Here is a 26,383-nt window from a genome sequence, read left to right as displayed (position 1 = left end):
CTGTGAATAAAAAAATGCTTCCTTAAAATTAAAAAAAATTTTTGATTTTTGCAAATTAATCTTTCTCTTCATTAAGGTAACATCAATTATGACATATTTTGGATTTAACCATATATTAATGATGGCTTTTCACGTTAAGGTACCAGATGCAGTACTAGACAAAGTCATATCCATATATCACACACAGTTTGTTATTTTCTCTTTTGTTTCCCTTAGAAATCCAGGACAACGCCACTCGCATCAAATCAATGAGGACCCTGGTAAAAAAGCTCCCTAGACCGAACTATGAGACAATGAAAATCCTTTTTGAACATCTAAAGAAGTAAGTAGAACTGTAGTACTAACAGATCAATGATTTTAAAAGGAATTGGTGTGTGGCTTTCTAATCCTACTGGAAATGTCATCCAAAATACCAAAGATAATTATGCTCTTTGGCAAAAGTAAGCATGAGTTATGGTATCTATGAATATCCTATTCCTCCTCAAGAAATCAGTATGTTTAAGCATAAGCCAATTTTTTTTTTCTAGTAGAAAGCAGATCAGTTCTCTTTCCTCTGATGAAGTCAAACATGTTGGGATTACTATGCTACAGATCTATTCATAGTACCACAGACTGACTTGGGTTGGAAGTGACCTTAAAGATCATCTGGTTCCAACTACCCTGCCACAGGCAGGGACAAATTCCACTAGACCAAGTAGTTCAAAGCCCCATCCAACCTGGCCTTGAAGACTGCCAGGGATGGGGCAGACACAGCTTCTCTGGGCAACCTGTTCCACTACCTCACCACCCTCACAGTGAAGAACTTCTTCCTAACATCTACTAAATCACCTCTCTGTCAGTTTAATACCACTCCCCCTTCTCCTATCCATACCTGCCCTATAAAAAGCCCCTCTCCCGATTTCTTGTCAGCCCCTTTAGTCACTGGAAGTTGCTTTAAGGTCTCCCCTGAGCTTTCTCTTCTCCAGACTTGAACAAGCCAAACTCTCTCAGCCTGTCTCCATAGGAGAGGTGCTCCAACCCTCTGATCATCTTTGTGACCCTCCTCTGGACTCGTTCTGGCATGTCCACATTCTTCTTAAGTTGGTAAAGTGCAACAGATTCCAGACTTTTGGATCACTATATTTTCACCATTGAGATATCTGCTGTTCAGCCTTCTTTACTGATCTTGTGATGTGCTGAGGCACACAATGACAGAAATAACCTCACCCAAGAAAATGCATTATGAGCTCTTGCACCTTACCAGAAAGCTTGTGACACCACAGAAGATCTAAGAAACACTGAGGAGAGATTTGGAGGCTCATCTTTGCTCTCCTATTGTTATTGACAAAGGCAGAAACATGACACTGTGAGGCTCCACCTTACAATTTCTCTGTGGTTTCTGCACTCATTGAGCTCCTTCTGCAAGAGATGTCAGCCCAAAAATTCAGCCCAGGATCTCATGTTCACCTTGGTTTTTCTTCTCACGTTTCATGGCATTAAAAGTAAAAATGTACATAGACCATGCGCTCATTCTGAAACCAACTTGCAGCTGTTTGACTTGGAGAATGACTGGGCAGAAATGGCAGAGATCAAGACAGGGGCACATGAAGGGCAGAATCCAGCTCCTCCCTTTGTGGCTGTCCTGCTGTTGGGACTAACGAGTGCCATTTTGTACGGTTACTTTTCAGCCAAACTACCCTTAAAATTCAAAGGACTAAGTAGGATCTAGGGACCCATAGAGGCCCTTGGCACAGAGAAGCATTTCATCCCAGGAATAATATAATGACCCCAGTGAGTGAGTAATAAAGAATCCAAATAAAAGACTACTCTGAGCTTATAATGAATGATGCCTTTATACTGACCATTTCTGCTACATTCTTCTGGCAGATACATGTAAGAAATGCAGATCCTTTATCTTGTTCTGCAGATCCCAGCTGAAACTGCAAAATTAAGTCCATATAGCTGTGGAAATGTCCCATTTTCATTAAGCATGGGAAGATTTCAAACAGTCCATAAAATGACTGAGTTTGGCCTGGCAAAAAAAAACAGTGTTGTATGTATTCATCTGGTGTACCATGCACACACTTTCTCTCCTTCAGCAGGTTATGTAGAGAAGTATGATAATTTATTACTGTCAATGGAAGAATAATAAGGGAAATTATTTCCTGGGAAGAACCTGAGTGCAAGAAGTGGGTACATGCTGTCAGCACAGATATGCCATATACAAGATTTACTGCACCATACATAGCATTGATCTTAACCTGAAAAAAGTTGTGTTACCATATCTTAGGGGAGGGATATCAGGTATACACAATAAGTCTTTGATCTCATAGTTAAATCACTTGATTGAGACTCAGGAGACGTGGTTTCAGTTCTTGGCTTTGACCGGATGTTCTGGGTGACCTTGGGTAAATCACTTAATCTCTCTGTGCCTTGGTTCCTTGTTTACAAAATGATGATAATACTTTCTTTGTCTGCCTTGGCTTTTCAGAATATAATCTATTTGGGACAGCAATTGTTTCCTGCTGTGTATGTGTAGAATAACTGCCAAAACTGGACATGACTGGTGCATTTTGGAGATTAAAAAAAAAAAAAAAAAGAAAAGGGGGACCCTCTCCCCCCAAAAAACACAGACAGTAAAATACCAATACTTCAATACTTCACAATGCATGTGTACACAGTACTGGGCTTGACTACAACTCTATAGATATAGTAATACCTAAATAAGCACATGCTCTTACCTAGGTGTGTCTGCAGAATGCATGGTGGGGATAAAGGTATACTGATAGAATAGCATGGCAGAGAGTGATGGAAGTCAGGAAGATGTATTATCTGAGCCATTTGCGGGTCTGATCCTTATGGGAGCAATCATCTGAATCTGTCTGAAGGTCAGGCTTTTCTGCCAAATATACGTATAACCAGGGAAAGATAGGGCAATTCCACAAGCTTTATTCCACTGATATGGAAGCAGCAGTAGAATAGATACAGAAAACACTAAAAAACAGATGAAAACTGATATGTTGTCTTGAACTTGTCAATGCAAAAGACACGGGATAGTCTGAATGGACTCATGGCTCCATAAATGAGAATAAAGAAGCATATATACAACTTTAGTAATGACATTATATTTACATTATGTAAATATAGGCAATGTGTGTTTGTTTAAATCAACTGAGGAAAAAAAGGTAAGTTTCCAATGGCTACAAAATAAAATTATATCACTTTTAGGAATACTTTTCAGAAGAGGGGTCCCAATATGCACAATGTGCCAACCTTACCACTTACTTGCCCCTTTTGCCATCCCCTTCGATTATAGGGTTTTCTTTGTGTAAATCACAGGAGGTTCAAAAGTTGCCAATTAGTTAAAAACAGTAAGTAAACTGGTTTGATCTGAGGTATATTACCACAATTTCTGTATTTTCTGCTATTCTTGACCAGTGTTGTACAGGGCTTCAAGGGGTTTCTGATGGGGAAAAGATGAAGTACTGCAGTTATGTTGTTTCTATGGCTTTCCCCTCTTTCTCCTACCTCTTTTTCTTTCCTCTCAATCAGACAGATAGGAGAATAAGGGCTTTGCAGACCTGGACCATGGGACTGCACAATCCTGTGACTTCTGTACAACACATGAGAGCATGTCTCACTGACATGCAGGAGCTCAGCATGAGAATCCAACCTTCAAGCAAAAGGCTACACTTATCCTAAATCACTGACAGCAGTGAGGCTGCACTATGGTTTCATTCTGTGGCAATCCAGTCTGTAGAAGTATGTCCAGATCAAGCACAAGTAACAATGTGAAATGCACTTCAGAAGGTTCTTCCTTTAAAAACCCAGACAAAGCAGCCAATGCGAGAGTCTGAGAAGAAGGCCTGGCAGCTGGGATTAGCACTAGTGCTGTATATATTTGTTAGACCAAGCTTTCTGAAGTCACAATACAGTGTATGAAACCCACAGGAGGCGATTAAAGGCAAAGCTTGGGGTTGCAGTACCCGTTCTTTTAAACTTTTTCTATTTGATTGGAAAAATCCCCACCCCACAAATGTCCCCTCTTCATCTTTTCATGAGATTTATTCTACTCATAAGCAGGAAAGACAAAATATGGGTCTGAATAAAAATATCACATAGCATTTGTCAGCCTAATACCATAAGAAATACTTTTATTAGGACTCATGCTGAAAATAATGGAGCACAACTGCCATTAGATTATTCACATTTCTTCTTGAAGATGACTAAATCTGACAAATATACTTTATACACTAAACAACAAACCCCAACCTGAGTAGGGATTTCCCCAAATAAAGAGCTACAAAAACCAACCTGTTCTGCTTGAACATACTTCAAGAATACTTGTGTGCTATACATAGCACATATACTGCTGCCCCATTAGTGAAAACAGCATCCCCATTCCACAGGATTTTATTCTTTCCTGTTGCTTATCTACAAATGAATTTTACTCACAGAGTGAGCTAATTACAGGTGTTAGATAAAACTGATATACTTTTCTGGTCCTATTTTGCAGGCAGACGTAGGACAACAAATGATGCAGAAACCTTGCATTGGCTCTCTGCACAAACATGAACTGAGCACAACAGAGCCTTATATGATAAATTATCTGTACCCAGTAATTTACTCACAGAACTATAATCCAAGAGAGGCACAAAGAGCATTTTGTTCACTAAGGATCCCACATTATTTTATCATCTAACCTGCTTTCACAGCAGCATCTTGAGGTAACTGTTACACACCAATTGGGAAACTGAGTCACAAGAAGTTTAAATTACTTACAAACTCGGCATAAGCCAGCAATACAATCTAAATATCTGGAAGGTTTTTTTGTTTGCACAGACACTTTTCCAGTGACCACAAAATACTCTTTCCCCCCTAATGCAAAATGGTGTAGGAGAGAGGAGCATCCTGCCTGGGTCCTCTACACCACGCTCTGAGCTGGTGAAGGGGGCAGACACAGCTCTGCTCCAGAAGCAGTGTGCCTGCATTATACTGTATCTGAGCTAATAAGCTGTGCTTATTAATGTTAAATTAATGAATCTCAGCCTGCTCTGCTTATTAGGTTGAGCTCCGTGCCACTGCAAGACAGCTCTGCAACTCCCAGGCCCAAGCTGTCTCATATCTGACCAGGCTGGAGCACAGGGCAGCCAAGCTCGAGTCTGTCTTTACCCATTCTTGTAGCCATCCCTACAAAGAGATAGACTACAGACAAAACCCCTCTCCTTGCTTCTTATTTTCCTGCACAAAGACAGGATAATACATGTTATTTACAAAAGTATAAAATGGATGTTGAAATAATTAAATGGGAAGGCAGGGGCCAGCCTGATGCTACCAGCCCTCTCCCTTACGTGGAAAGCACTGAACCCAGATGCCCAACTGTGGAAGATATTCTTCCAGCAGCAGCATCTGCCTGCTTGGCAGGCACTTCAGGCAAGTTGTCTGGGGATCTCTGTAGTTGCCTCTTGGTTTATCACGTGGATCTGTTACTGTGGTCTATCTGGCTACCTTGAATAGGCAGAAGCCAGGTCCTTTTGATTTACCTTTGGATCCAAGAAACTCCATTTATTTTGCTCAATTTTTCCCATACTGAACACAGCACGGCAAGACATTTTCAGATGCCATCCAAGCTTTCTGCCCTTTCAGACAGAGAATGATTATCAACTTTCTGATTGCCCTGCCCCCTGCCCAAATTCTTCATTCTTACAAGTAACTGTTTGCACCAATTTCACTGAAATAAGCTCCTCATCAAGAGTAGATTCTTTTTATCTAAGATGAACCCACAGATATTAACATATTCTCTGACACAACTCACAACATGTAGCCTCAAACCTTGTAACATGTAGCAGCTACAGTCTGAAGAGCACAGGCTTTTGGAAACCACATGACTGAACAGACTTCTTTCTACCTATTAAAAAGTTAAAAAAAAAAGCAAAAAGAAAAAAGCCATACATAGAGAGAAGCCCACAGGAGCCACCACACCAGGACACAGTGACAATGTGATGACAAGTCCAGCAACAGTACCCAGAATTCTGAGGGAAAATCAGAAAATAAAGTATGGCATCTAGCAATACTAAGCAGGGGGTGTCTGCAAACTTTCTTTTTTTTTTCTTTTTTCAAAGTTGGTAGTTGAAAGATGTAGCAAACATATGTGATTTTCACTTACTAAACTATGTGTCATATCAGCAGTTTCAGGCAGGCTTATATATTAAATCTAGGCTCAGAAAAACCCTTTTTTCCTACAGTAGAAGAACAGATTACATTAAGAATTGTACAAGCTTTTTATTAAGAAAAACAAAAGTAAAAACAGTCCCCAGAGTGGAAGGACTATGACAGAAATTTATAGTTTGGATACTCTAGAGAACCTGTGGGATACCCACAGTCAAAAGTGTGGGATGGGCATTTGAATTCTGCTTCAGAAAAATATGCCCAGATTCAGGAATGTGCAGGAGTGCAGAAGCCCTTAATTAACTGAAGGCTCAAGTAAGACCATTCATTGGAATCATTCCCTGAATCAAGACCTTAGTTTATAATCAGGCAACTCATGAGCAGCTCCTCAGCCACAGCACTGACAGCAGCAGGGAGAAAAGTTTAGCTTTAATTCTACAAGCTTTGGGGGAAGCTACTAGGAATATGAGGAGAAGTGGCCTCTTGCACCGGAAGAGTGAGTAGGTGACTGCCCAGGGACACAGAAGACTCAGGGCATCCCTGACTAGCATTTCAAGATTTACATGAAATGAATTAATCCTTTTCTAGCTTGAGAGTGGCAGATATATATCAAGACATGCTCTTGCACATGTGCTTTTCTCTGTTCCAGCTATATAAGAGTTTTAGAAAGGAGCTGGAACAATGCCAGCACGTGTCCCATTTACCATAGCTTCCCAAGGCTCATTCTGGGGGAAGGAGAAGAGTTAAACTCATTTTTTCTCTGCAAAGTACACATCACATCGCTCTACTAAAATACCCCCTTGTAAATTAGTGGACACAAGAAAAAGTGTGCCAGGCACAAGTGTGCACAGGACAAGAGTAATAATAGAGTTTGGATAAAAGGCAAAAAAGAAATCAAGTCTTCCAGAACCATCTTTATCCATTTTTATTTTATTCATTTTGGGGCAGGGGTGACCTGCTACTGAAGTTTTTGCAGTCATGCCTAGTCCTTTTCTTGTGGAGTAAGAGAGTTTGTGAAGTTCACCTCTTCCATGAAAAACACCTTACTGCCTTTAATTACTTAACAAGTAATTAAAACCATATTTTTACTTGTGCTTCCATATGCTTCCTATCTCCTCAACTGTATTTAAAAATATGACCAGTGATTTTCATGACAGTCAGGCAAATAATTACACTCGGTACTTTTCAATGTTACCAAGCTTACAAACGTACTGAACTGGTGTATCAGCACATAGCAGAATGATAGAAATAATTAACATGGTTTTAATTTAAATATTTATGACTCTGTTGACTCTGGCTGTATGGCACCATTGTGTTAGATGCAGTACACAAATACAGATAGATAGAGCCCCTGTTTCAAAGAGCACCTATTGTTCATCCCACATTACACAATATCAAATGATCTTAAAAAAGCTTTTCAAAAATTAATTAAATCTCTTAACTTCCTTTTCAGGTCAGTAAGTTTTATTATCCTAGTTGTATAGATGGAGAAAGTGAGGAATGGAGAGGATAAGGCACTTGACCACGATGACACAGCGAACACTTCTCACTTCTACTCTCCATTTACTTCCCAATCCCCCACATCCCAAGCCCCCCACGCCTTTGAAGGCTGTTCTATGTGCATGTTGGCGCTGTGGGCGTACATGTGCATATGGCCAGCACATCTCGGGGAAGGTCGGTTACTGCTAAGTACTCTTCAGTTAATCAAGACCACGTGAGAGTCCTGCTTCTGGTTTGCACTCGCATAAGCTTAGCAAAATATCACTGGCAGAGTTAATTTATGTGATTTTGTAACCTCTTAATATTGCTTGGGGTTAGTGTTCCTTTCAACTGAAATGTTTTTTGTTGGTGAAAATTAAGAATACTCCATTCATTACAAAATGCCTTTTCTTCCCCTACTTTTTTTTTTTTTCCCCTCTCTATTTTGTGTTGGGCCTTAACACATTAATTTCTAGGACCAGGTCATCAAAGGGTAATTTGCAGTGCTTTTAATTTTTCTAGCTAAAGATACACAATTTTTTCTTAGAATAAGGCCATAAAATAAAAAAAGAGGCTTGAAGTTTCTAAAGATATTCATTGGAACTTCAAAACAAAACAAAACAAAAAAAGACTTTAATGCCAAATGTCAGTGTTCTGTGCAAAATAATTAATATAACACAATAGGATCTATTCTACTATTGATTGAAAAGGAATTTATGCAGGTAATTCATTAAGGCTAGTGGGAGTTTGGCATGTAAATCCCCCAGCACTTTGATGGAAAAACAGACCTTGACGATTTTCTTTTTTTTTTTTTTCCTAAGCTATAAAATACATGCTTTTCAGTGACAAATATATAAAAATAAAAAGCAAATACCTGAAAAACTAGGGCAATGGATGGCCCTGCTCTGTGAGGCTTCTGAAATGACATTAGATCAAATAATATTTTACGCATTGCAAAAGATGCAACAATCATTTCAATCACATGTTTAGAAAATCAATACATATTTTCTTTCCATGAATGGTATTTTACATTCCAACATTTTCAGGTTATCACCTTCATACATCTCTTTTTGTGGTCAAGTGCATGATTAGTACTTCTGACAGGGTATTGGCCATTTTCTGATGAAGATCTACAAATTCTTGTAAATATAAAACAATCTGAAAAAAAAATGAAGAGCAAATCTGTGGAGTGGTATGCACCCTACTTGTAATGGGAACAAAAAGCTGGCAATGAAATATAAACCTAAATCACTGCAGAATGACCTACTTTAAGGCATTTGCCAAAGAGACAGTGTTTTAGACAGCTCCTCTGAAGTAGCGTCTTTATGTCTATGCCATCTGCAGATTTATTATTGTGCTTTAGAGAAAAAAAAAGAAAGGAGGGGGGGAGAGGGAAAGAAAAACCTACAGTATGCCTGAACAAAACTCAACTTCATCTATAGGAAAGATTTCAGTACTGTGGGCACCACACCCACACCTACTGATGTGGTCCAAGTTTTTTCTTTAGAGGCACCTAATTAAGAAACCATGACTCATTTACATGGATACGTTTGATCTAAATTACACTCCAAACCACACCAAATTAGGAGCATCTGTGAATGTGAAGTGTTTGTTCCCAGTGACTTGTAGAATAGGGCCAGTTCTGGACGGCACATGTTCAAGTGACGAAAAATATTTCAGATGTAACATACTTCTGAGACCCACTTTTCCACTAATAATTCATAATGAGTTAAACCAGTATCTCTGCTTGAATAACTATTTCAGGCTGTGAAAAAAATGTCATTTTACTTTTAAAAGGAGCTGCATGGGGGTAAAGGGGTGGACAACCACCTGGCTTGGTTGCTGACCCTGGTAAAGGGCATTAACACAACCATCAGCTGCAACCATCAGTTGCATAACTACTAATATGTGCAGTGTGCATATTTGTAGATATACATTACTCTTAAAGGGTGGACTGAAAGAAAATATTTATGAATTATTAGTTACTCTTCAGAGACCAGGCCTCCTGCCTTGATGTATGGACTTCTGTCATTCTGCTAGCTTTCCTAAGGCATCTAAGCAAAGAGCAGGGTCAGCCCAATGAGGCTGTATCCTAAACCCTGAATGACATGAAAAGTTCAGGACCACCAGATTTGAGAGCAGTGCTTCTTTTTTCATGGTACATTGCCAGTGCAATCTGACTATGTCTGTTTGCATCCTAGAAAGCCACCCTGTACAAAAATGGGTCTTGCAGCAATTAAGGAACTTTTATCCCACTTTCCCATCTCCCAGAAAGAGCAGGGCTGTAGAAGCCACTTACTGCTGCTTTCCTGCCTTACAGTCTAAACTAAGAAACTAAAAAACCCTAGCCTTTATCTCACTCTAATCTAAGCTCTAGGAGCAGCCCAAGGACAGAGGAGTGCAAATCTGAATTGAATGCTGTGTTTATAATTTCCAGTCTGCTAGTGCAATTTGGCACAACCTTTGGATTTGGCCCATAGTGTTTGGCACCCACCTTTTATTCTTCCCATCTTTTATACTTTGTGAATAGTCTCAGTTACATAATACCAGTGACAATTTGTTTATGGCAAGGATTAGAGTCACTGTTTTATGATTACATTCAAACTTTAAACCACATTTTGACATCTAAGGATCATCTTGCATTCTCATATATTATATACAATGATGGTTTGTGTTCCAGTAAGGGGGGGATCTTTATAAATAACATGACTTCTTTTGTCTGAAGAGATTTGAATATATTTGTCTGATCTACTGTTTTTGTAGTAGCTAGAATATAATTTGAATATATTAATATTTTCAGCAACTGTGCTCAGGGAGCCCAGTTAATAACTTATGCATGGATATATAGATACACTTCAGACAGAGGTAATGTTTTTAGCCCTTATGTTGGTAATACTTAGAAACATACAATGAAAGAGCCTGTTCTTTCCTCCTCTTTGTTGTGGGCATGCATTGTGATGGTATGGAGCCAGTGTTCTTTCTGTTGTCTACACAGCCTGGATTCAATAAGCAGTTATATATGCATATTATGACAATGTGGTCAAGGAAACCAGATTTTTTTTTTACTATACCTTCATGTGCCTGTACAGTATAAAATCTGGTATTTATTTTTCTTGTCCTCATTCAATATGTTAACAAAATCATAATTTGATACAGGTTATGTTCACTTTGTAATTAAAATTATAGACTTCGATGAAAAAACAGCAAGATGTTGCTGAATGGAAAATATTTATCTTTTTTGTACGTTATGCATTATGGTGCAATGTAAAATCATAAATCTGTGGAGTGGCTAACTCCAGCCAAGTGTACGACAATTTGCCTCCTCCTCTGATCCACAAGATGCAACCAGTTACCACCTCTAAGCTGAGGGTTTCTAATCCCATCTCAGCCCCACATACCTGCTACTTCTTCTCCAGAGCTTTGCTGTGGTCTTCCAAAAGAAAACTCCTTCCCATAGAGATGAGCAAAGAAAAGGGAATTCAGAAAAGTTCTGTATTTTTTACAAATCCTACCAATCCCTCCCCTGTAGCTCTCCTAGTACCTTCATTGACAAAGTGCAAACTTTTTGCACCATGTTGTCTGTGCCTGCACTAGATTCAGCCTCACCAAACTACTTCAGCATAGAACTGTATATGTCTTGAAACTGTTCCCGCTTCCCATATAATTGCCATCTACATTGCCAAGTCCAGGCCTTTACCAAAGACTATCAACAATCTTGGAGACCCCAGTAGTGTACAGCATATGGGACAACACTATAGCACATGGAAGCTTTCCAGTAAGTAAAGTTTACTGTGAACATCAGTCTGTATTCAAACTTACAACTCAGACAGGGTTTTCAGTGGAATTGTGGCAGCAGTAGTAGCAGGCAACTTAAGACCACCTCCTAGGACAACCCAGATGTTTCCATCATATCTGGATAACTGTCTCATAAAACTGTCATCAAACGAATGAATTTTACATTCCTTCAGAGCATCTACCCCATGAAAGTCATTGCAGCTGCTATGGACTCAGTATCAGCCCTGAGATTTCTATCTGAGGGCAGTTTTCAAACCTTGATGAATACATTTTGAAACTCACCTGACCATTATGGTGAGGAATGCTTAACCTTTCTGAGTTACATGCTAACAGGTTTTCATTACCTTTCATATTAAATTACATTTATACAGCTTTGCATTCTGAAACTACAATATTTGCTTCCTAAAGAGGAACTTTTTCTGCCTGTAAATTCATTTACAGACATTCACTTAAGGTTAGATATTTTCTTCTGTATGGGAAGACAAATGCAGCACCAACAAAAAAAATGTCCTGAATTTAGTCTGAGAGACAGACAGCACAGTGTCAATGGCCTGAAGGAGTTCTAGGCAGCACAAACAAGGTATTTAAGCTTCATCTCCAAGAACTACCTCCAATTACTCCTCCTACATAACATCAATAGGCAAGGACATATAAGGACAGGCCCATTTGGCAGGTAGGCGCTATCAAAAATGTTTCTCTATAACTCTCTTAGATGCATTGAGGCATTTTACTCAGTTCAGCTATGACTGAAAGATTTGATGTCCTGGAAGCTGCTTACTGAATGAGCTGTCCCAAGACTGATGAATATGTCTTGATACCAAAAGCAAGGTTGTATCTGTTCTTCCTAAATCCTTCAATGGCTGTCAAACCATTGGTTAGGGGGTCTAAAAGACTTGTGTATGTTTCCTCACCAATTTTTGTAACTGTGTATTTCGATCAGGGTCAGACATAGAGCAGATATTGGCAAGTCTGGTCACTTGCAGCTTCAAAGACAAAATAAAACCAACTCCTGGGAGAGATAGGACTGTCAGTATAGAAAATAAAGACTTTTATGAAGTGTCCAAGGCAGCTAGACCACAGTCATCTGGGACCAGTGGACATGTGTGAATGAGTGTTTGACTTAACAAGGAGAAAATGAGAAAATTCAAAACTAGTTCAAAGCTAAGAAATATTTCAGAACTTGCAGTACTATAAAGGGTTTATCTTAGAAAGACAATATATGGAAAATCCTCCACTTCAGGCAGTTCATGCGTTTAGTGCAATGGACTATACACGTGCATAAAAAATAAACATCAAGCTAAAGGTAAGTGGACAAGACAGACAAAGTGTAAGTAGAAAAGACAATGCTGACATAGTAAATTCATTGCTCAAGGGCAAGTAAAATGTAAATAAGTTTAAAGAAATCAAAGACTCATGGCACATACTAGTGCATTTAAGAGATACATTCAACCTTCTCATGTTCAGTATCAGGGCTGAAACAATCGTGAGGCTGGGAGGCATGTTAAAGCATCTTTCAAATATGATACAAATGCAGTGCATACACATTGCAAAAGTAGCTTGTGGAGAGTTCAGAACTGAACCTGAAAGAGTAGGAATCCCAGTTGAGGTCAGACCCTATATAAAATCATATCTGTTAGACAGTCCTTTACAAAATGACTTTCATTTTAAACAAGATGGTGATAATATAGAAATGAGATTTTTATACTGGGGAAAATTAATAGGCCATTGCTAAAAAAGGATTTCATAATAAAAAAAAAAAAGAAATAATTGTAATGACTGGACTTGACCTTAAAGGTCTTTTTCAACCTAAATGATTCTATGAAGTTATGATATAGGACCTCACGGAAAAGGAAAACTTTGGTGAAAGTTTGTTCTCTGACATGTGGAATTCTTCATTCTCTAGTTTCAACATCAAAAAATACTGTTTGTCTCCATTGTAAGTGTATTTACAATTACTGGACAATTTATTCATTATGCTGGACCTAAAAACTACATGTTGTTAGTGAAACAAAGTTTTTCATGAGAAACTCTAGATTTCACCAGCAAAGATGCATTTCTGAGCAGGTTGTCTATAGTTCAGTACCCCATGTTGAAATTCCAGCCAATTGCCACTTTTTGGCTTTAAATCAGAAAGTAAGCCTGTCATATCCAGGGCTGAAGTTATTTGCTGTCAACTGGATTATGGTAGCACAAAAGGGCTATAATTGAAAGCTGCAAGAGGTTACAGATTGAACATAGTCAAAAGTAGTAATTCCACTTAGTAAAAGTAGATATCATCCAAAATGAGAAAAGTTAAGCTTATATAAGATGAAATTCTGACTCCATTCTTGCTCCCAGTCACTGAGAGTTCTCAGTGATTTTAACAATAATCAAAATTTCACTCACTGTCGAGAGAAATGCTGCAAAGGGTGTGATGAAGTGAAAGTTAAAATAACTGCTGACCTGGGGCTTCCAAAGTACATTTTCTGAGCACAGACTGCTGTTAAACTCAGTGTTTTCCTGACATAGCAATGCAGACAGCACTTCTGGGGGCCAAGGGTATAAAACTGTGCTAGTGCAGTATATCTAGGATGTGCAGTAAGAATCACCCTGCTGCAACTGCTGAAGTTTTCATTGTATATCATCCTGTGGGCCATGGTAGAACTAGACTACTTAAACACAGTGGGGTATAGTTTGTAAGAAGCTATTTCAGAAAGCTGTAACACCACTGAGTTTCAGTGCCAGTGCTGACTCCCCTTCACCTCAGCAGCTCTTTTGAGAGGCAGGTAGAGATTACCAAAAGGAAGACTATAACAGTGGCTGGCAGATGCACTCAGTTTACTGGGAGAAGAAGGATTATATTATAATATTGACTCTCATCATCCTATTTTTCTTACCATTAATCCTGAGCCAAAGAATGCAATTTACGTGCATCTGTGAATAAGGATCATAGGGTCACCTGCATGCTTATCATATACCCTCTGCTTTGAGTGTACTGTCTAAGGGTAATTTCCTTCACTAAGATAAAAATCAGCTGTGTTACCAATGAAACTGGTGGCTTTTTTTTTTTTGCCATGTACTTTTTTGTTTGTCCATCACTAAGAATGTCAAAGCCCTGGTGTCCCCATCAGAAAACAATGCTGCTAATAAGATTAATCCAACTTTATTAAGAGCCTTTAGCTCTATGGAGGAATACCAAATATTAGCAAAAAGCAAGAAGATAATAAGAAAATATGTTTTTTCCCTTGTTGACCTAGTTTCTAACCTCACTTTAAAATCTTCCAGTGATTTTAATCATGCATAATCTAAAACTAAGCTCACAAATCTAGCAAACTTAAGGACTGTTTTTAAGTTAATTTTCTCGCCTGTCAGAATTCTTCAATCTTTCTATGCTACAGTTATAAGTTTATTTCCAGCCCAGATACAAAGTTGAGACAGCTCCCTGCCTGTAGAAAGCATCCAGTTCCAGTACTGTACAACGCATGAGTTCAAACACTACCTTGCTCAAATCAAGCCTGTGTACAGCATTCTTCACAGAACAATTGCAGCCCTTTTCCCATCAGCGATAGCCAGAGGCAGTAATAAGGGTGAAGGATATCTATCATGAAAAGTCCAGTGTCAATGTGTTCCTCCAATTTATTTACTGACCTTCAATGCAACAGCCATACTCCTGACCCTCATGAGATGAAGCCTAAGGGGAAATGGCACTGAGCACCAATTCCATATCCTGTTGTTCTGTGGTCTAAATTAAGTGCTAATTAATTACCACTGGCATCTTTGGCATTGCCTGTCAAATTGGATTTAGGATATCTTTTTGCTGTTTAAACAAATAGCCCTACATCTAAAGCTAAAATCCCAAGTGTTAGTATTCTTATTACTTTTAAATTTTTATTTAAAAAATCAGCAAGTATATCTATGGATTTTGTAAGTAGAATTCACATAAAAGAAACAGAAATTGATATTGTCAATTTTGATTAATAGTCTCTCATTAATAAACATCCTGTTATTCAGTTTCCACCTGCAGTTGCTGATGTTGCCTGGAATCAATTAACTCATATAATTTGATTTATTTTACAAAGACATTTTTGGATGTGCTGTGCTGATGATAAAAGTTCTATATTTACAATTCTTGATTTAAGGAGATTGTTATCTAACTGCTTTTTATTTTTAATGTTACTAGCAAATTTAGCTTCAGGCATTCTTAAACAAAAGTATTTAAGCAATTTAAAAAGTTAAAGCTTTATTTACTTAAAACTATCTGTTGCCTTCTGAGCCACACAAGCCACAAATGCATACAGATCCAGGGCTTCTAACACGTTGGTCTTTACAATAAGCTAGCTGTTCTACAGGGAAAAAAAAAAAAAACCAACAAAAAATGCCCCCCCAAAAAAAACAACCAAAACAAACCACACACACACAGAAATGCCAAACAGAAATAGAACTTTAAAAACAAACAAAAAAATCAGTCAGAGCAAAAGTTACACCACTAGCCAAAATACCAGCCAAAAATACAGTGAAGGCCCCTATGTGTTATATCTCTGTCTGAATATATATTACTCTATGTAGTCTCACACCACCTTTATCACTCTACTACCCAAATACCTCTATGAAGCGCATTAGCATCTGCCTAACATCTGTCATGGGGGATTTTGTTCTCTCCCATCCTCTCCCTTGTGCTTGTGCTTGCAGTGGCAGCGTGGATTTTGAAAAGCCTTTAGCTGTTTGAGATATATATGCTGATATAGAACTGTCAGAGAAGGCAGAAATGAATGCCTTGTGCATGGAGCTGTAGCCAGAGGAGTCTGAGATGCTCCATAAAGAAGTTCTTGGCCTTCAGTTGACTCTTACCTAGTGGCCATCCCCAAACAGGTGCACTTCAGGCACAATAGCAGCTCACTGTGATAACATGGGCTAGCCAGATCTCCTGTTCCTTGCAGCCTTATATTTGCATTGACACACAAAAAAAATAAAAAACCAAGACAAACTGGAAGGACAGAGTGCTGGCCATCAGTAAATGGAAGAACTTAGCAGGGCACATAGGTGGATCAGTTTTTCAAGGAGACCTGGAACTTTTTGCAGTAACAGGGAAGTTTTTGTGGAAAGATTTTGAATCCATTTCATCGATACAATATGGTTTGGGGTGCAGAACCTGAGCCCCTGTCCACACCAGGCTCTTTAGTTGAGCCACCACATCATGGAGATGAGCTCCTGCCCTTGCTGTCCATGCCAGTTTGGGACCCCAGTGTGCATTCTCTTCCTTCGGAGCTTCTCTGACACAGGAGATGGCCAGAAAAAAAGCAGTGATCCCAAGAACAAGATGCAGGTATCCCATTACCCTGCTCTCTTCATATAGCCACAGATGAGGGCAGAGGCAGGAGCACACTGTGCATAACAACAAGCAGGACTTCACCAAAGCACATTCCTGAGCAAAGGCCCTGTAGAGGCCTGAGTCCCTTTAGATACCTAAATGTGCTTTTACATCTTGGCCTCAATCACCCAACAAATGAAGACTTTCTGTACAAGACAAGCAGTATGTATGGTGTATGTAAAGGCAAGAGCACTCACACTCTTCAGAAAGGACATCATTCAGACAGCAAAGCTCACCCAATAGCAAAAAAGATTTTACTTTACGCTGTTCTCTTACTAAACCAGGCTAAGCCAGAATAAATGCCTTTCTTCAGCTTCTCAGAGTCTATTCAGCCAACTGTGAACTGATGTTCAGAGTTAGTTTAGTTATTATTTTCGTTTAGGGCTAGACTCCAGGGCAGTTCATCCAGGGAACGGCTCATGCTGTGAGATACACAGGGGATCCCCTGAGGAAGCCCATCCTCCAGATCCCTGTCAGCTGTCCAGGTACTATATATAGCCATCCAATGGTCAGATTTAAAGGCTAGTCTGCAGAAGAAGACAGCATCAAGAGCTCATTCTTATGTCCCAAGAGCAACTGAAGAGAAAGGATTTTTCCCAAAGAGCTGTAATATGAACCCACAGCTGCAGAGCACAGGAAGCCTATGGAGTTTCTGTAGGCCAGGAGCCATGAAGGCTATTTTCAGCAAAAGCAAGCTCTTAAGTATGTCTGAACTATTCCTGACCCCTCTTGTAAGGTATCGTATGCCATGACCTGGTTTCTCTATTACCAGTCTTGGATAGCTATTGTTTCAAATTCAACCTATGGAGCAATAAGGAATTAAAAATATCTTCACATTTTATATTGGCAAGAGAAAGTAGTTCTAAACTGTGTTAGTCCACTGTGATTCCTGAACTGTGTATATTTGTTGCAGAAGAAATCACATTCACATTTTGAAATAGACAACATCATAATGTTTTGAACCTTCTCTATAAGCATAAACCTCAGGGCATTAGCTACCCATGTACAAAGCTCCCCCCCTCACAACATAGTATACACATTTCATAAACAGGCTGCAGATTCAACTGATAATGTATGCATTTGCTTACCTTTATCAGCTGGTGAATACCACTGTAATGCAGCTGAGCAAATTATCCATTAAGCCAGCACATAAATAATAATGAGGTTTAGATTGCATTCATAAAATATCAAGAATTCAAATTTATTACTACATTTTGAATTTATCTACACTGCAGTGCAATGAATTGAATGGTTTACACAAATAGAGCTTATGGTATCATGGGCCCACCTCTGATTATTTTCATAAGTATCTCAAGACGAGGTTAAGTAGCATACAGGACCTGCTCTCTTCCTCCATGGCTGGTATATATTGATGTCTGTCCTAAGGTGGTATATCCAGCTGGAATATATGGATATCTGCAGGTCTTTGACCTGTTATAGAAGAACAACTACTGTTTTCTGTGTTTTAAGAGGACTCTCAAAGCTACAGTTGAATTATCTTTTTAGTACCAAAAAAACTTGCTTAAGTTCTTCCAGGAGAACAGCTACCACAGAATCACAGAATCACAGGTTGGAAGGGATCTCGAAAGATCATCTAGTGCAAACCCCCTGCAAGAGCAGGATAACCTAGAGTACATCACACAGGAACTTGTCCAGGTGGGCCTTGAATATCTCCAACGTAGGAGACTCCACAACCCCCCTGGGCAACCTGTTCCAGTGCTCTGTCACTCTTACAGTAAAGAAGTTCTTCCTGATGTTAACATAGAACCTCCTATGCTCCAGTTTACACCCATTTTCCCTTGTCCTATCACTGGATATCACTGAAAAAAGCCTAGCTCCGTCATCCTGACACCCATCCTTTACATATTTGCAAACACTGATGAGGTCACCCCTCAATCTCCTCTTCTCCAAGCTAACGAGACCCAGCTCCCTCAGCCTCTCCTCATAAGGGAGGTGTTCCACTCCCTTAATCATCTCTGTGGCTCTGCGCTGGACTCTTTCAAGCAATTCCCACAGCTAAACTGAAATAAATTTACAGCAGAAAATGACATTGCAGTAATGTGCTGTATTTCAGGAAAGTATGTGTAAAAGGCCTTAAATGGAAAGGAAATATATTGAGGGAAATCTGATAGCTTATCTGTGCATCATTCTGTACTTGTACTTCCTTCTTAACACTGAAAAAGCTGTCTGCAAAAGCCCTGCCAAAATGTGCTTATACGCACACAGACATTATCACTTCTCAGGACGGTACATTTTATTATCAGGTTATTTTCCAGTACATTTGGCACAGTTAAGGTAAGTATATTAACTTTACTTCCAAATAAAGAAAACAAAGTTCTACTGAATGTCTCAGCTATAGTCAACGAGTTAAGAACTGACAGGAGGTCCAAGTAATCAACCCTGTCTATCACACCAAGTTTTCCGCTGGGACACCTCTCCTGATCACACAATGTGTCTGACTGGCATGGATGTAGAATTGCTTTCAATATAGATTTTATTTCAAGGTTGGATGAATTCTTCCCAAATGTCTTGTCACTAAAGCAAAGTATGTAATACCTGTTATTTTTTAACTCCTGTGAACCGGCATTTGTGAAGGAGAGGAACGTAAAATGTTGAGCTAGAAAATGTTCATCATGAGTCAAATTTTAACATGTTCAAATTGACTGGGAGCTCTGCAAAAACAAAATTTAGGAAGCTGCTGCATAAAAACTGGCCCATAACAGAGCAGTGAAAAGGCCTGCTAACAGCTTTATAGCTGAGGTGAGTTGAAGGCAGCCAAGACATTCTCATGGCTGAGTCCTTAAGCTAGAACATTACATTTGAATATGCCTGTGCATATATAGGAAACAGATATTAGCTAATTTGAGGATAATTACTGGTAAAGTGAATCAATGGGATGTGCAGACTTTGATCCATTAAGGCAGTTCATAGGAACTTACACATCAAATCAACCTCCTTGTCCATGGTAATGAGCACCTCTGACTGTGACAGTGGTTGCTAGCACAGTTCAGCAAAAGTACAAAACCTACCAAAATGGGTTGTCATGGAATAATCCACTTAAAGAGGAGTCGCTTGCTAACTCTGTGAGGTTACTGTTATACCAAGATGACGGATGTCACAAATACATAATTATCTCTCCTTTCTGGGCAGTTTTCTCTATTCCCATGCATCTTCAATCTTTCTTGGCCTCTGTTTAGATACTGGTTTCTGCCTCCCATGGCAATGGCTTCCCTAGTTAAATCAAATACTGCTCATAATGCTAATAAACAGGACTTTGATAAGATCAAAACCTACTTTTATCACTCTGCCTTCTACTTAATTCAGAGGTGATTTCTACACCTGCCATTCTGGCCCATAATATTTTAGCAAGTGACTTGGTCTTACTCTTTTGATGCTCTAATTTTGTAACGTGTTGCCCTCTAGTCATAGTCTATGTTACCAGTTCATGGAAGAGTAACATGGTTGTATTAGTGAAAAATTACCCTTAGGTATAATTTAAAATGGGTACTAGGCATGGCTAAAACCAGTTCTTCAAAGAATAGGAATGTCCCTGACATTGAGCAAACTTAAATCCTCATAGGCTGGGAAAGGCTAAGAAAGCAAGACTGAGCAGTTCTCAACACAGGTAGCAGAGGACAGCTCTACACTCAAACATTCCAGCTCACTATAAAATGGTGCACTTTTCATGAGGGCTTTCCTCCCTAAGTATACTGACTTCTTTAGTTTTTTTATGTGCACTAAGAATATTAAAATGTTGAGGAATCAATCAATGTTGGAACGCTTTCCCCTCCTCAGCAATTATTTTGGTGTAAAAATGAATGAAGAACATTTTCTAACATCTAGTGTCTTTGAAGTAATAATCCAATGTGCTTTCCAAACATCAAAATTAATAATAATTTTATTTAGAGAGTTTGAAAAGAGTAGGTTTAATGGAACTGGAGAGCCAAACTCACCATACAATGACCCTCTTAGTTGCAGAGTTGCCCTACGCACTTTCCAACTTACAGTTGCCTTGGCAACAGCCAAAGCATAAGTTCCAAGTATTTTTGCTTATGTATCTGCCACTGACACAGAGCTTTCCTATCATACACTTCTGTTTTAATACATCATTAATTTAATTACTATTATTAATAAGAACTGTACTTTCTGCTTATCTCCTGACTTGAGATATAAAGGACTGATGTCATTCTTGAAGCATGCTTATTTGGGGAAAAAAAAAAATCTTGCACAGCATAATGCCCAACAATTTCTTGATATGGTTCCAACATCTGTGGCACTGGATTATAGATTGTTTCTAAAATAATCTTAAATTGATCAATCATTGCTCCTTTCATTTGGCCTTGAACAAAAGTAGCTCTGGCATTTTCTTTCACTTTTTATGTTGTAAATGGTGTATCACTCTTCCTGTTCTTTTTCTTGCCAAAAAAAAGGATACTTGCCCATTTTACAGGGATTTTCTATTTCAACAACTCAGTTTCACCTAGTAGCTACAATAATAGCTTTAACTGGACATACATGGTTTTGGTTTGCTTTGACTTTCTCTTTTGTGGACAGATGAAAAAAAAAAGTTATAGAATTTCACTGGTAAATATTTGTAGTTTAAAAAGACATAAGGTCCTAAACTTAAAACTATTGAGGATGATTGACTTCATTCATTCCTTCCCTCCAGTAACTGTATTTTACCACAGATTTTTTAACTACTGACTTTCCATGTTTCCAAGTTTGTTTGGCTTATATTTTCTTGTTATTATGGTGATCAAACAAGTATAACTGCATGAATAGATAAAATATTTATAAGAGATGTTCTGAATACAAGAATTATTATTCTAGTGTTAAGCTTAGAGGCCCCAAATATACATGGTGTATTTAGTGCCACATTCTAAAAGGATGAACCACAACAGATAGCTGGTTCCCCCCATCACCAACACACACCATGGACACCTTCCCTTCCTTCACGCCACACATTCACCTCCTGAGAGGTGAGCAGCAGCAGACCATGTGACGGCAATAGTTGGACTTAAACAGGACTTTGCGCGCACAATGGCATCTCCAAGTAAAACAAAGGGAATTCTGATGCAGAAAGATGGCAAACAGGAACAGAGGAGTTGGCCATCCATCTTCCATTTTTCTGTGTCCACATACCAAACAGAGGCTCTCAGCATCTTGCTCCAAATTTTATAAAGGAAGTCAATCTTACTACCCCTTCAGTAAATTGAGCTCTGGTACCACTGTTCTTCACCATGGACCATATCTTTATCCACAGTCCACTGCCACCTTCTCCCTGAGTGGTGTTCCTCCTCTAGCTTCATCAGTGCTATCCATTACAAACACCACCTCATTGGGAAACCATAACTGATGTTAAACTGATGATCTCTAAAATTATGCAAGATAAATATTTTCTTTTCCCCTGGTGAACTAGCATTTCTACCCCTGCTGATGTCATTTGCAAATACTTGTAACAAGCTCAACAGAAGTCAAGTCTCTCTCAAAAGGAGGCCCCAAGCTTGATGGATGTGCTTCCGCATAAGTGGCATTAAGTAAAACCACCTAGTCACCCCCGTAAAAAAATGTATCAAACATTTTTTATAACGATAATGCGTGACAAATGTGGTGTCCATCAGAAGCACACACAGCCATTTGCCAACAAAACTACTAATTTTTGAGACTTTCCAAACTCCTAAGAGATGATATGTTAATATTACCCAGAGGAAAGCTGGGGTATTTTAGGTTTTTTGTTTTTTCATTTATAATGAAGACATTATATTTGAAGAAATTAATAGTTGAGTCAAGCTTATTAGTGCCATATGGAGAGTGGCTTTTTTTGCAATGGACACCATAGTTACAAACGCGAGGCAGAACTAACTAATGTTTCCTATTTATAAATGGAAAAAAAACCCAAAAATGATGATGTTGAAGGAATGTAGTACACAAGATTGGCAGAAATCTACAAGACAATGTTCTTTGTTGTGTAACCCTTGCACTAACATGAAAGAAACTTTTTCTTAAGTGACTGAAACAATTATGTCTCATTAAGTTCTTTCACTTACAGTGTAGCTTGCTGTAAATTCAGCAACAGGTATGGGAAAACAAAGAGCTATAATGATTTTTAAATTGTTGTTTGGATTTTAAAAAGATAAATGAGTGACAGTGGTTGGAGGGAGAAATCGTGACTTGGATTCAACAGTCCATTTGGAACATTTAAGTTAAAGCTAACACGTTAAGGAAGCATCCATAAATTCAAGCATTTACATATTAAAGTCACCTTTAGTTCATATTTCTTGGTAGAGCTGTGAAATTTATTTATAGAATATGTATCTTCATTTACTAGTCTTTCCAACCTAGGATATATTAGATATTCTTGGACTGAGGGAAATGGATTTCTACTTAGTTCATACTAACCACAGCAGAGATTTATGTGAAACTGCCTACCTAAACTCCACCCATTAAACCTATATTGTTCTTAGACCAGAATTCTCCATCCTTAATGCCATTCCCACAAGAATATTAAGTCTTAATACAGGCATAAGATCAACTTTTAATAATAATCGTCCTCCTCTTGTAATTTTGTCTGTAATAAGGATATCAAAGGTTATAATCCTTACCATTATTTTCTAAGTCATCTCATTAAGGTATGTGGTCTCAGTGCCTTTCAAGAAATTCTGTGCCAGGATAAAGCATGCAAAAGTTTTTAGTTATATAAATTTCACAATCCATTTCAGACCATACTAACTTTATTTGGTTTAAATTATCAGAAGGAATGTGTTTCATATGAACTCTATATTAAGGGACTTATTTTGATTTCCTAACTCAATGCTGGAGACCATGTCAAGAGAAGCAAAGAAACCCTAGAGCCATCAAAACTGTTAACACCAAAAGTGCTCAATTCCCTTAGCATAAAAAGCAATCCGTATTTTCAGTATCTAAATGTATGAGATCAGAAATTATTGCCTTATAGTACACAAACTAACTAATGCTCACTTACCAGAAATCAGCAAACCATGCCCTGATAGAGTACTGGAAATGGGCCTCTAGACCTCCACCCTGCACACATGTTGCTGACTGCAGCTGACTCTCATTTTCTTGTCCGTCAGGTTGACAGAAGTTATCTCTTCCCTCCTTTTTTCTTTCTCTTTGATAACTGAAAAAACCATCCATGTTAGGAGAATCAATAAAAAAGAGCCTCTGTATACTCCAACAGTGACTCCTTTGACATCCCCCTTTTTTTAACCAATTCTTTCCTTTCGTCAACAGGATAGCAGCCAAGGAATCCGTGAATCTTATGTCAACACAAAGCTTAGGAATTGTGTTTGGACCAACACTGCTTAGACCTGAAAAGGAGACAGGGAACATGGCAGTCCACATGCTGTACCAAAATCAAATAGTTGAACTTATGTTGAGTGAGTACAACAAGATCTTCGGCTCTGAGGAAGACTGACAGACAGGGCCTGTTATTGAAAGCATTCACATCTGTCTCGATGTCTAATATTTTTACATTTCTGTAAACATATTTCTGAAATATTTCTTTTTCTTTCAAGTAACAGATGCCTCATTTTGTGAAAACTTAATGATGATTTTGTGTTTAATTTTCAAACATTGGAATAAAAAATATTGTCAACATTTGCCTATATGTATTCTGCATTAACCCTTTGAGAGTTTCATTATGCTAGCACTCCAAGTGTCATTTTTTTTTTTTTGCAAGCTGAGCATACAGCATATGGCCAAAGACCATAGAAAATGCTGTTTACCAACATATGCAATGGCACAGAAAGACAAATAATAATTGAGGAGATCTGTGGGAAATGGATTAAACTATGTATATTAAGAGCAATGAATTAAAACAGTAATACCAGATCATTTGTACCTAATCTGAGTATAATTTATGTTCCTCTTTGATATATATTGAAAGTTAAAGACATGGTAAGTAATCAAGTTGCCTACCTCGAGTTAAAAAAGAAATTACATTTAATATTTCTAAACAACAACAAAACAACAACCACAAGATAGAATGTCACTATTTGCATAACAGTGCCTAAAAAAATAATTAAAAATGGAATTGGAACTTTGGCATTTTTACTTAAACGCTGTACATGAAATGAAGATGTTGCATGACTGCTCATTTTAATGTAACATCCATTTTGATTCTTCATCACACTGTACATCTGCCCGCTTTCCCCAGCTATCTCATGTTCTGTAGCATTTGTATTGTGCTCCTGAGGATGCTTTATTGGTGAACTACATTAAATTCATCTAGAAAGAACTTTAAAAAAAAGCCTTTTCATATGCCCTTAGGATTACTTGGCTAGACTTGAATCAATTTATGCATTTGATGGTTAGTTTCAGTTGTCATGGATAAACAAAAGGGTGACTGTCTAGAATATATCAAATATTGTTTCATTTTGAAATGTATGTTTCCAGCTATACGCATCTCCTACCCTGTTTTGTAAGAGTATTCTGCTGATAAAATGTAGACTTATGTTTGACAGCTTTTTAATCAAGTTCAAAGAGAATAAATAAAACTAATCCAGTGTGGTAAAGAGTCTGTCTGGTTATCGATTTGTTCAGAAAATGAAAAATAAACCATGTAAATAAGATGTGTGAAACACAGATCTAGAAGCAAATATTTAAAGCAATTAAAGACCCCAAAACATAGGATTAATGCATAGGTCTACTGTGCATGAGAGATATGTCTTCAATATCACCTCAGTAGATCATGGATTACTTCAGATTTTGCTTAGTATCGTTTTGCAAACTACCATCTTATTCATGAGAGGTTGCTCCTCAATGCAGGCATTTATGGGAAAATAAGTAAAATGTAAAATGAGGCCTGACTGTTAACTAAGACCAGACTCTTTCATCAGGTGCTAACACAGGGAAAAAATAACACTAAGAAAACATAATAGTTGGCCCCAGTATGTTTTCTGACCTCATACATGTCTGAAAAAGTCAAACTAAACAGAGGGGTAGTGACCAGTAATTAAAACTAAAAACACAATACCAAAAAAAATCTCCCCATATCACAAATATCCAACAGAATGATTTCTGAACAAAACTATGATGTTCTGAAGAACCCAAATTCACTTTATTTCCAAAAAAATATTTTTTGTGCTAATGTCAAGCCATGACTACTTAAACAGTAATGCTTTTCAGCATAGTTGTCTTTAGTCTCTTTTAATAGCAACAAACGAGGCGCTGTTTATAGCCTGTGGAAGTGACTGGAAGAATGATAGTCAGAAGTCCAGTCTATTCCTTAATGAAGACCATTCTCACATTATGGTCCCATGGGCGCTCATGGTCATGCTATTGAAAGTAATTTCTGCTATTACTGGAAATGAAAAGTTCACTTGTTTCTTGGATCCTGTTGCACTCAGAAGAAAAGATTCTTAATTAATTAGTTAATCTTTTGAGCTTTCTTTGGAGCATGGAGGCTCCTCTTTTTTTGTTTTTATAAGGAAAACAAGGCTTATGAAAAAAACTCATACCTTTCTTAAAATCAATTGGTTTGGCGAGTTGGGTGGGTGTGGGAATGAAACAAACTTTTGGACACATAAGCCTTTCTTTGGTTTTGAAGGGTTCCTTATGTAAATGCTGTATGAATATGCTGACTTCTCTACTAAA

At 38.2% G+C, this 26,383-nt stretch overlaps 1 protein-coding gene across 1 annotated transcript in view; it reads left to right on the top strand.

Moving 5' to 3' along the window:
• Positions 1 to 25,304, top strand: part of ARHGAP15 (Rho GTPase activating protein 15) — a 330,968-nt gene extending 305,664 nt beyond the window's left edge. Inside the window, exons 13-14 of the mRNA XM_005153752.3 lie at positions 217 to 322; positions 24,020 to 25,304. Of these exons, the coding sequence (XP_005153809.1) occupies positions 217 to 322; positions 24,020 to 24,203 (290 nt within the window). The 3' untranslated portion in view covers positions 24,204 to 25,304. The remainder of the gene's footprint in view (positions 1 to 216; positions 323 to 24,019) is intronic.
• The last annotated feature ends 1,079 nt before the right edge of the window (positions 25,305 to 26,383 follow it).

Source organism: Melopsittacus undulatus, chromosome 4 (assembly GCF_012275295.1).
Source record: "Melopsittacus undulatus isolate bMelUnd1 chromosome 4, bMelUnd1.mat.Z, whole genome shotgun sequence".
NCBI classification, from domain to species: Eukaryota; Metazoa; Chordata; class Aves; order Psittaciformes; family Psittaculidae; genus Melopsittacus; species Melopsittacus undulatus.
This window is presented reverse-complemented; position numbering and strand designations above follow the sequence as displayed.